Genomic DNA, 15,419 nt, shown 5'->3' with positions numbered 1-15,419 from the left:
CGGGCCTTGGCGCCCGCGTCAAAGCAGCGCCGCCTAAATGACGCGGCCGGCGGCGCTTAAATGACATCACCCGCGCATGCGCAAGTTGGCCGGCGCCAACCCGCACATGTGCGGTTGCCGTCCTCCCCGCGGGCGCCCCGCAAGATATGGAGGATTGATCTTGCGGGGCAACGAAGGGAAAAGAGTGCGTCTTTTAGAGACACCGGCCCGCTAATCGGTGGCCACCGATCGCAGGCCAGACCCCTCCTGAGCACCCCTCTGGTGCTCGATCCTCCCCCCCCCCCCCCCCCCCCCCCCCCCCCCCCACAGGCCGCACACACAGCATTCGCGCGCTGTTCACACCTGCAGCGACCAGGTGTGATTGGCGCCGGCGTGAACCGGTCGGAATGGGCAGGCCGCTCGGCCCATCCGGGCCGGAGAATTGCCGCTCGACCCTTAGAAACAGCAGGCGGCGATTCTCCGAGCAGCCTGTCGTAAAACTCGGCACGCCGTTTTGGGGGAAAGGGTGGGAGAATCGCGTGCGGGTGCCAGGGCAGCGTGGCGGGAATCGCCCGGCACTCCCGCGATTCTCCCACCCGGCGTGGGGGTCGGAGAATGGCGCCCATAGTCTACGTGGTCTTTAGTAAAGCTTTTAACAAGGTGTCTCATGGGAGACTGATCAAGAAGATAACAGCCCATGGGATCCAGAGCAATTTGATAAACTGGACTCAAAATTTGCCTAGTGGAAGGAGGCAGAGGGTGATAGTTGAAGATTTTTTGTGTGACTGGAAGCCTGTGTCCAGTGGTGTACCACAGGAATTGATGCTGAGTCCCTTCCTGTTTGTAGTGTGCATTAATGATCTAGATACGAAAGTAGGTGGCGTGATCAGGAAGTTCGCAGATGACATGAAAATTGGTGTTGTGGTGAAGAGCGAGGAGGAAAGCCTCCGATTATAGGATGATGTAGATGTGCTGGTCAGGTGGGCAGAACAGTGACAAATGGAATTTACCCCTGAAACGTTTGAAGTGATGCGTTTTAGAAGGACTCTTAAGGAAAGGGAATATACAATGAAAGGTAGGACGTTAGGAAATACAAAGAAACAGAGGGACATTGAGGTGCATGTCCATAGATCCTGAAGGCAGAAGGACAGGTGGATAAAGTGGTTAAGATAATTAGCCGAGGCACAGAATATAAGAGCAGGGAGGTTACGATAGAACTGTATAAAACACTTGTTAGGCCACAGCTAGAATATTGTGTGCATTTCTTGTTGACACACTATAGGAAGGATGTATTTGCATGAAAGAGGGTGCAGAGGAGATTCAGCAGGATACTGCATGTGTGGTGTGTTTCAGCTATGAAGAGAGGCTGGTTAGATTGTGGTTGTTTTCCTTAGAGCAGAGAAGCCTGAGGGGGGGCCTGATTGAGGTGTGCAAAATTATGAGTAACATACTGTGGAGAGGAAGAAACATTTCCCCTTATTGGAGAGATCAATAACCAGAGGCCATAGATTTAAGGTAAGGGACAGGAGACTTGAACGCTTGAGGAGATTTGAATAAAAGCTTTCACCCAGAGGGTGGGGAATCTGGAACTCCGTGCCTAAAAGGGTGGTAGAGGCATGAACTCTCACAAATTTAAGCAGCATTTAGATGAGCATTTGAAACATCATGCCATAAAAGGCTAGAAAGCCAAGTGCTGGAAAATGGGATTAGAGTAGATAGGTGTTTTGATGCAGACACGATGGTCTGACTAGTCTCTTTTTCTACTGCAAAGCTCTGTGACTCTATTATTTCATTCTGTGATCTGTGACACAAGCTCCTCTTTACCTGATTGATGATCCAGCAGCCTTGTACTGCAGACTTTTCATGTGAACCCAAACCCAGAACTCTGACAACCTGAACCTGGTCGATCCAAACCCCTGTTTTACTTGTCCTGCTCCAGAGACTTTCTAATGTAAACTTTTAAACCCTGCATTTTTCATAATTTAGAACCAGGGATTATTGGAGAGTGTCAGTGTAACTATTGTGTCCTCATGTTAGGCTTTGATTAAATTTCACATTGGGCACTCTGATCAGTTTTGGTCAGCTCAAATGATCGGTAATATATAAGCATTGAAGAGTTTCAGAGAAAGATCACTAAATTGACAGCCAGTTACCATTTCTAGATTTAGAGAGTTGGGATTGGAGGGGGCTTGCTCCATAAAGGCATGGGGCTGAATCTTCAGGATGGAGGGCATCGGTAAGTCAGCAGGGAGCACAGGCGGACGTCCATCCTGACTTGAAAGGAAGTCCTGGCTTGTAGAACTGTCAACCAATCAAATTGATCTGCAGCTCTCCAACCCAACCATACACAGCGCTTTAGTGGTCGGTGGGAGTACTGCAGCATTGTGCCTGAGACCAGGTGCAGAGAGCCAGTGTCAACGTGAATGGCAGGTATGCCTGGGAGGGGAGGGGAGGGGATGCCCTGAGGGCTTACTAGGGGAGAAATCTCAATGTTGGAGGATAGGCCGACGGTGGAGTGGGTGGGAGGGTTGAAGGTCTCTGGTCTATGATGGGTGCCCCCAGTCAGTCAGAAGGGATGAGACCATGGAGGGAATTCCATCCTTGCAATTTCACCCGTCACCCCTACCTCAAAACCCTTGGTGGGTGGAGGAGCATAAAATTCAGGCCATGGACTTTAAGGCGATTGAATTAAGTTATTTAAACTAATAAAAGGAGTCAATGGAGGATGAGCTACTCGAGTCAGATAGGATAAGGAGGATGAGGAGATAGAAGCAAAAACTAGGCTAGGGGCCTCACGGTAGCATGGTGGTTAGCATCAATGCTTCACAGCTCCAGGGTCCCAGGTTCGATTCCCGGCTGGGTCACTGTCTGTGTGGAGTCTGCACATCCTCCCCGTGTGTGCGTGGGTTTCCTCCGGGTGCTCCGGTTTCCTCCCACAGTCCAAAGATGTGCGGGTTAGGTGGATTGGCCATGCTAAATTGCCCGTAGTGTAATGTTAATGGGGGGATTGTTGGGTTATGGGTATACGGGTTACGTGGGTTTAAGTAGGGTGATCATTGTTCGGCACAACATCGAGGGCCGAAGGGCCTGTTCTGTGCTGTACTGTTCTATGTTCTATGTTCTATGTTCTAGGCTAGATGTCAGGGAGTGCATTTTTTCACAGGGAGCTGCCAACCTAAAAAAGAATGCCAGATTTCCTCAGAGTTGGGATGACTCAGGAACAATTAAAAAATGGTGGAATTCCTGCGTCCATTCTTGGTACTGGAAATATTTGCCAGTGGAACAGAAGGGTGCAGATAGCTTGCAGCCTTCACTCCCAACTTGGCCTGTTCCATTGTGGGGGTAAAATCTCTTAAGTCCCACAGTGTTCATAAGAGCGTGGCCAGTTTCTCTGCAACTCATGGTTCATGGCACCTCAGCGGGATCATGAACCATTGTCTGGATTCAGAAAAATGTTGAAAGGTAAGTTGAAGAGGGCATACCAACACTTTCTATGTACTACCCATGGCTCCTCAACACATTTCATGGTAACTCAGTTCCTTACCATGTCCCTTAATCTAGTATGAACTATGTACATAACCAATGAATCATATTATAACAATGGCAAGTGTAAAACTGCTGACAAAAAATGTCAGAAATGTTCTTTGAAAAATCTATTGTTTCTACAACCCCAGACAAATGTCATTCAGTCATACCATTAAAGTATTAATAACAGAGTCTTCAAACACTTCAGACTGCTTAATCTTTTCCAAATAAACATTGAGACATTGACATAAGAGATCACAACAAACAGCTTATTATACCATATAATAATGTCTGTTGAATGACTTGTCAAAACAAATCCCCTGCCGAGATAATGCTTCTATTGGTCTGGGAGCTTAACCAAGCATGTGTAATGAGGACAGGTAGAAACCCAGAGGTCAGTCATGAGTTGGCATTCTGCTGGCATAGAGTGTTTGAGGGGATGGAGGGTGGATGGGTCATCAGTTGGCATTGAGTTGACATGGAATTTATGAGGGGCGATGTCAAGTGGATGGGGCGAGTGAGGTGGAGTGTGGCAAATGTAATGATATATAGGAGGTAATCTCATGGAATTTGTTTGATCACCATTGAGAGTCTGATAAATCGTCCAGAAATGTTTAAATTCCTCTACGCTTTTCACTTTCTCTTTTTTGTTTTTTCTCAATATGCTTCCGTGGCGAGTTAACAGAATTACCCAAGGGATATTTTAGGGGTGTTGGCAGGGAGATAGTGAATTCAAGTAAAATATCTTCAAGTAGAAACATGGGCCTGGGATTTCAATTGCCTGTGGCGGCTAGAACAGGAGTGGATGTGTTTTGATTGATATGGGAATTAAATCAGTGGCACTGGTATTATGTGCTTACCACAGTATAAAGCAGTATATTCCCAGGTCACATTGCGAAAATTTATAATTGCATATAATAGTCATTTTAGCTGAGAAACAATAACAATGTTACACTAAATTAAATGCTACTATTGTGCACCTCAAAGTAGCTTAAACAGAATGTTAGTATGAATTAAGCAGCTTCTTCAGTCTGCCTAGTGGAAGAATTTCAAATGAAAATAAATATCAAGAAATGTAAAATATAAAGCCTGATTACTAAGTGGAGTAAAATTGATAATTGGGAGGTAATCTCTCATCTCTTAAAAATGTATCTTTAACAGACATATTGACATTGGGCTGAATTTCATGTACAGGCATGACAGTCTCTGACCCACTGACAGTCATCTGCTGGAGTTTGTGGCATCCACCCCGATGAGGGAGATGTCCTGCCTCCAAGAACAGCCAGCCTATCAGATGGCTAGCAGCTCCCTTGACCCAGCAGCACCACGGAGAGTGCTGGCCACTAGTAGGACTGCAGTTGGTCCAAGGACAGGATTAATTGCTGGATGGTAGCCTGGAGAGTAAGTGTAGTGAGGGGTAGGGAGGGTGGCAGTGATCAGGAAGCCCAAACAGAAGGGATTCCACCTCCCCCACTCCCTCCACAGAGCCTTCAGAGAGGCTGCCAGAGTTTATTTGCCACTCAAGGTTCTCCATTGGCCCAACGGCAAAATGGGCGGCCCAGCAGAGTGGCTATGCGACAAACAGCGTCCCCTGCCATTCCATCAAATTTTAGACAATCTCCCCCCGGCCCAATCTTCCAGCCCACTCCAGAGCAGGCCATCCATTTGGGATTTATGTTCACCATCTGGGCTTCACTGCTGATCGTGATTATGGAAGAGGTCCCAAAAGCCTCAAAAAAATTGTTGGTTACAATCCAGCAATCATCGTCCTTGCCTATAGCTTTATTACCAACCGGAAGACATCTAATTTGCATTCTGCTGGTGCATTGGAGACCCATCTCCATAACCCTGCTGCCCCATGTTCTCAGCGTTCTCTCAGCACTCTGTATAAGGAGGCTGATCACAACTGTTAAACAACATTAACACTGTCCAATCTTGTAGCTTTAAGCCACAATTTAAGCCACCTTTCTCCTAAGGACTCATTTCTGCTCTTTGGCATGGCTTATTTCATCAACTTACTGACCTCCCAAGTTTGGCACGGAGCTGATAAAGCAGGGATGTACAGTGTAAGAATTATTGCACCCGATTCACCAATGGAGTCCATTTACCTGGCAGAGTGAGGGGGTGGGCTTGGGGTCCTTCCCATATCGGGTTGGAGGAACCTAGCATTACTGAGACTCTGATGTTTTCAAATAGATTCATTTATGGCATGGATCAGATAAAACACCAAGGGAAATTCAGGATCTGTGTATTCTAGACCAGGTCCATTGGTTTTAATCAGAACTTTCAACTCACCTGGAAGATAATCTGAGCCACTTGAACTGAAAAACAATCATTGCTAAGCCAAATTTCTGAAATCCAAGTTTTATATCAATTTATCGCTACTTGGGAAATGACCTCTTCCCTTACTCCAATCTAGGTGTTGTACAATGGGCCTTAGCCCTTTACCTCAGTTTGTTTTTAAAGTGTCCTATTCACGATTATACATCAGTACATGTAATGCCCTTGTCATAATTTGCAAAATGAATAGATTTAGTTATAACCTTTGTCCTCATCACAACACAGTCCTCTCGCTTATTATCAAAGTGACTTGGTTCGTTATGCAGCCAGGCAGTAAAAGTCACCGGGGATCCATCTGTCCATTCAAACAGCATCTGCATCTTAAGATCACTCATCCCAAGCCATAGCTCGTCTGTGGATACTGCAATAAATACAAAAACAATGTTTTTTTAAATTGAGATTGGGTATTCCTATATTCAAAGTAGCTGATGCTAAAACATTGAATATTCAAGAGGCGGCTAGATATAGCACTTGGGGCGAATGGGATCAAAGGCTATGGGGAGAAAGCAGGATTAGGCAATAGTGTGCAAGAAACTTCTCTAAAATCCCAGAAAATAATAAAGGTCCTGAAAACAATTCAAAATGGAATTTCCTGCTATACAAAATATTACTGTTGAAAGAAGTTTATGATTGTTCGCTTTCATTTAAAGCACCATAAACTCAGAAATGATTGGTGTATTAGGAACTAACTAGCATTTGTTTTTCAGAATCGCTACATGCATTGGTAAACTCCTCTCTCTATCACATGATTCTGGGACTGCACTAAACTGTGCGTTTTACATCCTGTATCACTGGTCAACCAAAGAAAGAGATCGATAATAATCCTGACAACCAGCTGTGAACTACAGTTCTGTATCTGCTCCTAAACCACTGAAGTCATATTGAGGTGTGGGGAATGTATTACAAGTGTCAAACTCTAAAGGGCATTTCAATTTGAAAAAGGTCTGATTGACCTGTAGATTGAGCTTCAGGTCAATTTGCAATATGTTTGCATCCTCAACCTATCCTTGTCATGGTTCAGTAGTAAGCAGTGTGGACAGAGGTTTCAGGAGTGTTTGCCATTCTGAGAATCAGCATGTAATCCGTTCCCATCCACTCGCAGAAGCCCATTGCCATTTCATACCCAATTGAGCTCTATTTAGCAATGGGCAACCCTTGGAAGTTGGAAGGAGGTCCCACCAATCTGATTGGCTGATAAATCTCCAACCCATCCAGGATTACCTACCTCTTCACAGAAGAGGTACTTTTTGTTTTTATTTGTTTATGGGATTTGGGCATTGCTGGCGAAGCTAGCATTTATTGCCCATTTCTGAGGGCACGTAAGAGTCAACCACATTACTGTGGATCTGGAGGCACATGTAGGCCAGACCAGGTAAGGATGTTTCCTTCCTTGAAGGACATTAGTGAACCAGATGTTTTTTTATGACAATCGACAATGGTTCATGGTAACCTTTTAGAATTTTAATTTCAGATTTTTATTGGAATTCAAATTTCACCATCTGTCATGGCGGGATTCGAACCCAGATCCCCAGAGCATGACTCTGGGACTCTGGATTACTAGTCCAGCGAAAGTACCACTACGCCACTTTCCAGGCATACCAGGGGGGTGGTGAGTTCCGGCAGTCCCGGGATATGGGATGGTAAGGGATACCCAATGGGCTTGGGAGGTGGGGAGATCACAGTGTCAGGAGGTAGGTTGGGGGGGGGGGGGGGGGGGGGGATAAAGGGCAAGAGCTCCCAAGTCCCACAGGGGAGGCAACCTCAAATTTGTAGGAGCTTCAGATTGAACCTCCCCCACCCCATTGTTGCCTGAGATGAAGATTCATCCATTTCTCAGATTGCCACCCTGGCTCTCATGGGAGGGGTAGTTCAGTCTGTCCAGGAAGGGATAGTACAGGTATTCTTTGTCCAAATGCAATCCCCCCCACTTTTCCTCCCCCACCGGGCCCACTTATTCTTTAGTTTTGCTTTCACTGAGCATTGATCTTTATTCTCCCGTGAACAGATTCTGCTTCTTACCTTTCTGCAACACCTGGATTCTTCTCCTGCCATTAATATGCCTCTGTCTCATGACGTACACATCTTTGTTGCAATCTCTCCCAGATCTCACCTATGACTGACCTTCGACTTACTTCCAGCTGCTTCACCCCACCCCGGGCGGCATGGTGGGAAAGTGGTTAGCACTGCTGCCTCACAACTCCAGGGTCCCAGGTTCAATTCCAGCCCCGAGCGACTGCGTGGAGTTTGCACTTTCTCCCCGTGTCAGCGTGGGTTTCCTCTGGATGCTCCGGTTTCCTCCGACAGTCCAAAGCTGTGCAGGTTAGGTTGATTGGCCATGCTAAATTTGCCCTTAGTGTCCAAAGATGTGTAGGTTAGGTGGAGTTACGGGGTTATGGGTATACGGTGGGGGAGTGGGCCAAGGTGGGGTGCTTTTTCAGAGGGCCAATGCAGACCTGATGGGCCGGGTGACCTCCTTCTGCACTCTACAGATTCTATGGAATGAACTGATACTTGGAACCATCAGCTCAGATACTGGCACTATGCATCATTTAAAGGATAGCATAGAGTTGAGATCAGCATGTGGTGAGTCACCAGACATGAATGGGCTGCAGAGGGGGAAAGAGTAGTACGTGGGTCAGTTCATGTGAGAATCAGGTGGCAGACATGTTCTGCTGCAGAGGACTCCGATGAGGACCTTGACAAGGCAATGTACAGGAGCAGACTTGATGGGCATGCACACAGGACTGGATCAATAACAGGCCTGTGAAGGAGCCTGGAAGAGTCTGTTTCCAGTTTGGCACAGAGTTTTGTACAGAGTTTGAAGCCCATGCTTTCCAACCTAGAAATGATGGCCAAATCTATTTATTCCTAGTCTCTGTTTTGATCCTGTAATTAATCTTCTATTCGAGCTGGTGGAATTTAAAATCAGCTAATAAATCTGGAATCTGAATTGTGTTAATAAATGACTCTCAACCCAAGGAGCTCTTACCTGGGACAACTACCTTTCATGTGGCACCCTATAAATACCGTTGGAAAACCAAAATATACTATACCACATGTTTTGTAGCATTGTTTTAGTATTTTGTCATTTGATTTTGATTCTGCTTTAAATTCTATCAGGGTAACTAACTAGTAACAGCAGATCGAACGGCAGCCACTTAAGCAACCATTATGCCTTGTGCAGCCGGATACAAGAATGGCACAATGACTTATCAAAGACCCTCACTGACAAGAGAACATAGGAAACAGGAGCAGCAACTGGCAACATGGCTCCTGAGTTTGTGGAACTTTAACATCAACTTCATTTTCCTACCTTATCTCCATCATAGACCAAAGGGAACAGTTAATTATGATTCCCCTCAAATATGGGCTATGGGGAGAATGCTGGGAGGTGGAGTTGAAATGCCCATCAGCCATGATTGAATGGCGGAGTGGACTCGATGGGCCGAATGGCCTTACTTCCACTCCTATGTCTTATGGTCTTATTAATTTGTTGCAGAAACCAATGCAGCATTATAAGATTTAATACTCACAATATCCAAGCTGTGTAATGATAAAGCTGTGTTCTTCAATATTGTGAATGCTAACCAAATCTCCCTCTTCCTTTCGGCAGGCTGCCAAAGACTGTTGCCATGTTTTGCGATCCCGGCGTAGAATATAGCAATAACCTGCATATGATTGCCATCCACCTGGGCAAGAAATGGGTCCATTGTCCACTGAAAGACAGATTCAAATTAAATTTGTTTTAATTGTATTTAAGTCCAGCACATCATTGAATTTCAAAGACAAGTGAAATACTACCCATTGAACCCAAAATCCTGTCAGACACATTCACTGCTGAGTTTTTACATTGGGTTGTATGGATATGTAACCAGATTACTTGATCTTTGGGGTAAGTTTATTATCCCTAGGCCACCCAACTAGTCAAGCATAGATCCACACTGATGGACAATAGCTGTAGGTACGGAGGGGATCTGAAAATCACCTTCAAGGATGTTGTAGTTACAGTTGCCTGGAGACTAATGGCATAACAAGGAATACAGCGAGGGAAAGTGAGAGTTCTTCAAATGATTCTACAGTACGTATCGATTTCAATCCAGAGTCTTTATTACATTAGCTGATCTTGGCTTGGATGATGTTGTGGAAACTGCTCCTGGACCTAACAGCCCTGTGTTATGGATGAATATCTTTGGCTTGGCCACCAACTTCTGAACTCTCCTCGCTGAGGGAACTATGCATGTTCAGGCAGTGGATGTTGGAATGAATTGATCTCAGCTCTTTGTTTAGTCACCGTGAAGAACCTCATGAATAATTGCCACCTAGATGAGGAGTCAATTTTTTCACAAGAAAGGGAAGGGATGGGAAAATGAAGAGGAATAAGAAAAAATGGACTGTTATAATCTGCACGGGTCAAACGGGGTAGGGATGATTAACTATCCCATGGATCTAACTATTACGGAAAGTTTCTCTCAAACCTTGCGACCACGTTGGCTCCCTTACACCTTCTCCTGAAGAAAAATCACGTTTGGGCCTGAGGCCAACCACAGGAAACAGGTGAAGACATAGTTGTGAAATTCAACGTTACTGACCCATTGCGATCCCACCCCTTTTTCATCACATACAATGATTCACCCTATGGTATTGGGGCTGTCCTGTCCCACGGAATGGAGAATGGCAGGGAACGGCCGATCGCCATCGACTCCTGTTCATTGACTGCAGCAAAACGAAAGTACGCACAGATCAAGAGGGAAGGTCTGGCGGTGGTCTTCGCAGGTGAAATGTTTTCACCAATACGTCTATTGCCGCCACTGCACAGTCGTTATGGATTATAAGCCTTTGCTCGGGCTTTTCAAGGAGGATAAGGCAATTCCGCTCATTGTTTCTGTGCCAATTCAGCACTGGGCCTTGTTACTTGCTGCTTCTGAGTATTCTTTTGAACATAGGTCGGGGAGGCAAATTTCAAATGCTGATGCACTGAGCCGGTTGCCTTTGTCGACAGGCACCTTATCGACCCCCAGAACAGTCGAGGTAGTTGCAACTCTAAATTGCAAGGACACGCTCCCCTCCACAGTGTTGCAGATCTGTGAGTGGACCCAGACGGACTCAATCCTACCTAAAGTTCAGTATGTGGTCTTATACGGTGGACAGGATCGACTGCTCACAGGCGAGTTAAGGGCATTTTCCTCCAAACTGTCTCAGTTCAGTGTAGAGGACGGTATCCTGCTGTGGGGTACATGCATAGCTAAAGGAGAATAGATCTTTAAAGACCTCCAAAACGGTCAGCCAGGCGTGTCCAAGATGAAAATTTTGGCACGCAGATGTGTATGGTGGCCAAGCCTCGATGCGGACATTGAGAAGATAGCTCAACAATGCACCGTATGCCAACAAGATCAGATGCCCCCACCAGCCATGCCCTGCATCATTGGGAATGGCCAGACCAGCTCTGTTGCATTTCAACTTTGCCAGACCATTTCCGGGGTCCTTGTCCCTCTTGTTGATTGACGCCCATTTGAAGTGGTTCGTACTGGACAAGATGGCTGAAACCACCCCCCCGGGTGACTATTGAGAAGTTTTGTTTATAATTTTTCAAGGAAGGGCTCCCTGAAATACTTGTCACTGAAAACGGCATTCTGGGTTTCTGAAGGCAAATGGGGTGCGGTGCATTAGTACCGCCCCATACCACTCGGCTTCTAATGGTTTAGCGGAGCGGAGCATTTAAATGGGATCTCAAGAAACAGTCATAGAATCATGAAATCCCTACAATGCAGACGGAGGCCATTCAGCCCATCAAGTCTACAGCAAATCTTCGAAGACCACCCCACTTACGCCCAATCCCCACCCTATCCCCATAACCCCACCTAACCTTTGGACGTTAAGGGGCAATTTAGAGTGGCCAATCCACCTAACCTGCACATCTTTGGACTGTGGGAGTGATGCGACCATCAATTCACACGAAACAAGGAGTAGAAGTAAACTGTGGCTTTAATCGACTAGAACAGTGCCTGCCTGCAATTGCTCTGCTACTGAGAGCCGCCTACAGGGCTACTGCTCTTTATACCTCCCCTCATGGGGAGGAGCCGGGGTGGAGCCCACAAAGGCACCAACATGATACATCACTGGTAAAACCTTACAATGGTCCATAGGTGGAGCCCTCATGGGCAACAGCGTGATACAGTTACATACATGGTGAATGGTTAATGCAGTACATTCACCACAGGGAGGAAACCGTAGCACCCAGAGGAAACCCACGCAGACACGAGGAGAATATGCAAACTCTACACAGACACCCAGGGTCGGAATTGAACCCGGCTCCCTGGCGCTGTTGGGCAGACGTGCTAATCACTGTGCCACCTCTAGTCTTCTGGATCAATGGACACTAGGCTAACCCATTTCTTGTTTTGCTACAGGACCACCCCGCACGCAATGACTGGCATGGCTCCTGCGGAATTGCTGATGGGCCCAAGACTTCTTACCTGCCTTAGTATGATTTTTCCAGATATAGGTACACCACAACCAGGAACAGCAAGGGCGTGACCCCATTCAATAACAGCCTTTCAGGCACTTTGTTCAGGTGACTCGGTGTTCCAGGTGACTCAGTGTTTATTTGAAAATCATCAACAACGCCCAGTGGATCTCTGACATTATCCTCCACCAGACAGGGCCTGGTTCTTACCAGGTGCAAGCCCAGAGTCATATTGTGCGAATGTGCCTTGACCACCTTCGGTCCAGGTGACCGCTTCTTCAAAAACGTCCTCGTGATAGGAATGTTCTCATCCAGCCACGTCTGATGCCACAGCTACCCATGAACAGGACCCCGAGGGGGGTCAGGACACCGTGATGTCTGCGGTCGTGGACACCGATTTGGAGATGGAAACTCAAGCATCGGAACTCTCAAGACACGGAACACACAGTACAGCCACCACTAGTGGAATAGCCACTGCCTCATTCCAAGCGGAAGCATCCTTTGCCTTTCAGGTTCACACCATCTGACCTGCCACCTCAGTTGCATGACGCCCAACCGAATGTAAAAAGAGAGTGTGGAGTCTTCCTTCCCCACAGATGTCGGAGGACTCTTCGGACTTTGCGGGGAGTGAGGGGGAAAGGATGTTAGAACTCGCACGGGTCTTACGGGGTAGGGATGATTAACTACCTTGCGATTCTCCCCCCCCCCCCCACCGATAAGGGGGCAATACCTGGCTTTATATAAATAGAATTGGCCAGTAAGGCACAGACTAGAGAAGACACAGTAGGGAACTACTGGAGTTGTATATAATAGTAGTTTTGTAATAAAGTAAGTTTTTGTTTCGATCTACTCGGTGTGGACTCTTCATTGCCCTTACAGAAAGGACATAAACATACAGAGAAACATGCTGATCCTCAGCACTAGAACATAGAACATAGAACAGTACAGGGTGCAACAAAACTATGCACTTGAGCAATGAATAGACCAGAAGGTGTATATTTCATCTTCTCCATTTGGACAAAGTGGATCATCAGCTAGTTATAAATATGTCAGAAAACAGTCTTAACATTCCTCTCCCTTCACCCCTGATAAAAATCAATCTGTGCTGTTAATTTCCTAGCAATCTTCAAACTCCACATTCAAATATTGATTCAGATCTGTTTTAGAAATGCTAATTAACCCCAAAATAGCTTCTTCAGCTGGGAAACTACGCTGCTTGTATGGGAAAGGAAGTTGATTCCAATGTTTCACCTTCCCTGTGAGCTTTGTACTTGTGTTTTCTGGTTCAATGGTTTTCAAATGTTTCTATGCGGGGTACTGCTGGAAAAGCAAATGCAAAATTCCACCCCTTCAACCACCAACCACCTCGCAAGTACTAACTTCCAAAGACAATATTAACGCCAAAGGAAAATCTTGCGTTCAATAAGAAAAAAGATTTATTATTATTCAGTTACAAAAATAAACACTTGTATTTACCCAACATCTTAATAACTTCTGAAGTATTTCGCAAGGGCTCAAAGAAATTCAGTAATTCTTCAATAGTAGTCAAACAAGAGCTAATAACTGACAGGTGGGCACCAGTGATTTTGCAGACTAAGGTCTGGGGACTCAATTTAGGAACTCAATTTGAATAACTACACTTTAATCCCACAATCTTTCCCAAAGTTGAAAAGCTTGCTTGCAGCAACCTCATCTGCTGTTTTATTGAAACCTTTACCCCGTTTCTCCTCCATTTTCTTTGTGACAAACAGGAAATATGATGCTTGAACATTTCTTCATAACTCAGCCCCCTCAGGTCTGCATTTACCCTGGGTACTCTTCTATGAATCCTTTCTAATATACCTATATCCATTTTGAGATATTCACCTAAACTACAGACAGGATTACAAAATTGGTCTCACCAAAAGACATATAACCAAGAACACATCTGCTCTCTTAGGTGGGCATACAAAGATTCCGTGGCATTATTCTGAAGATGATTGCTTCAGGCTAATACTTATCCCGCAACTGACATCATTAAAAAACAGAGTTTATCTGGTCATTATTACATCACTGTTTGTGGCGGCTGCATTTAAAGCATAGCAACAGTGACAATGCTTCAAAAAGTGTTACATTAGTTGTTGAATGATAACTCTGAAGCGCTTTGCAACATTTTATGACATGAAAGACACAATGGCACTTTGGCACAGTGGTTTGCACTGCTGCATCTCAACGCCAGGGACCCGGGTTCAATTCCGACCTTGGGTGACTGTGTGAAGTTTGCACATTCTTCCCGTATCTGCGGGGGTTTCCTCAGGGAGCTCCGGTTTCTTCCCACAGTCCAAAGGTGCGCAGGTTATGTGGGGTTACGGGGCTAGGCGGGGGATTGGGTCTAGGTAGGGTGCTCTTTCAGAGGGTCAGTGCAGACTCGATGGGCCGAATGGCCTCCTTCTGCACTGTTGGGATTCTATGGATTCTAGGACTATAAATGCAAGTTGTTGTAAAGTGCTTTGGGACATCTTGGGATCAAAAAAGGCAACACAAAAATTTATGTTTTTTTTTCTTTTTTTAATCTTTTTCTTTCTATATTATGCCATAACTTGTTCTAACTTGTAGCCTAAAGCCCTCCAAACATTTGCTTGACTAGTAACTGCCTTGGGCCAACTAAGTTTTTACCATGTAATTAATGACATCCTCAACCCCTTTTCTATAATTTCTCCCAATTGGTATTTGTTGCTAGAATTAGATAGATAGAACAGCACAGAACAGGCCCTTCTGCCGAGCAATTATCACCCTACTCAAACCCACGTATCCACCCTATACCCGTAACCCAACAACCCCTCCCCCCCCTTAACATTACTTTTTAGGACACTACGGGCAATTTAGCATGGCCAATCCACCTAAGCCGCACATCTTTGGACTGTGGGAGGAAACCGGAGCACCCGGAGGAAACCCACACACACACGGGGAGGACGTGCAGACTCGGCACAGACAGTGACCCAGCCGGGAATCGAACCTGGGACCCTGGAGCTGTGAAGCATTTATGCTAACCACCATGCTACCGTGCTGCAAATTATTTTATTTGCTTTTCCTGTGTTGTTGCTGATTGACTAATTTTATTTAGAACTAGCTT

The 15,419-nt window shown here is 45.7% G+C and overlaps 1 protein-coding gene across 1 annotated transcript in view; it reads right to left on the bottom strand.

Moving 5' to 3' along the window:
- mrc1a (mannose receptor, C type 1a) overlaps window positions 1–15,419 on the bottom strand; it is a 213,876-nt gene that overhangs the window by 129,791 nt on the left and 68,666 nt on the right. The window contains exons 7-8 of the mRNA XM_038798045.1: window positions 9,378–9,560; window positions 6,048–6,205 (exon numbers count right to left, since the gene is read on the bottom strand). Coding sequence (XP_038653973.1) covers window positions 6,048–6,205; window positions 9,378–9,560 — 341 coding nt within the window. The remainder of the gene's footprint in view (window positions 1–6,047; window positions 6,206–9,377; window positions 9,561–15,419) is intronic.

Source organism: Scyliorhinus canicula, chromosome 5 (assembly GCF_902713615.1).
Source record: "Scyliorhinus canicula chromosome 5, sScyCan1.1, whole genome shotgun sequence".
Taxonomy (NCBI): Eukaryota; Metazoa; Chordata; class Chondrichthyes; order Carcharhiniformes; family Scyliorhinidae; genus Scyliorhinus; species Scyliorhinus canicula.
This window is presented reverse-complemented; position numbering and strand designations above follow the sequence as displayed.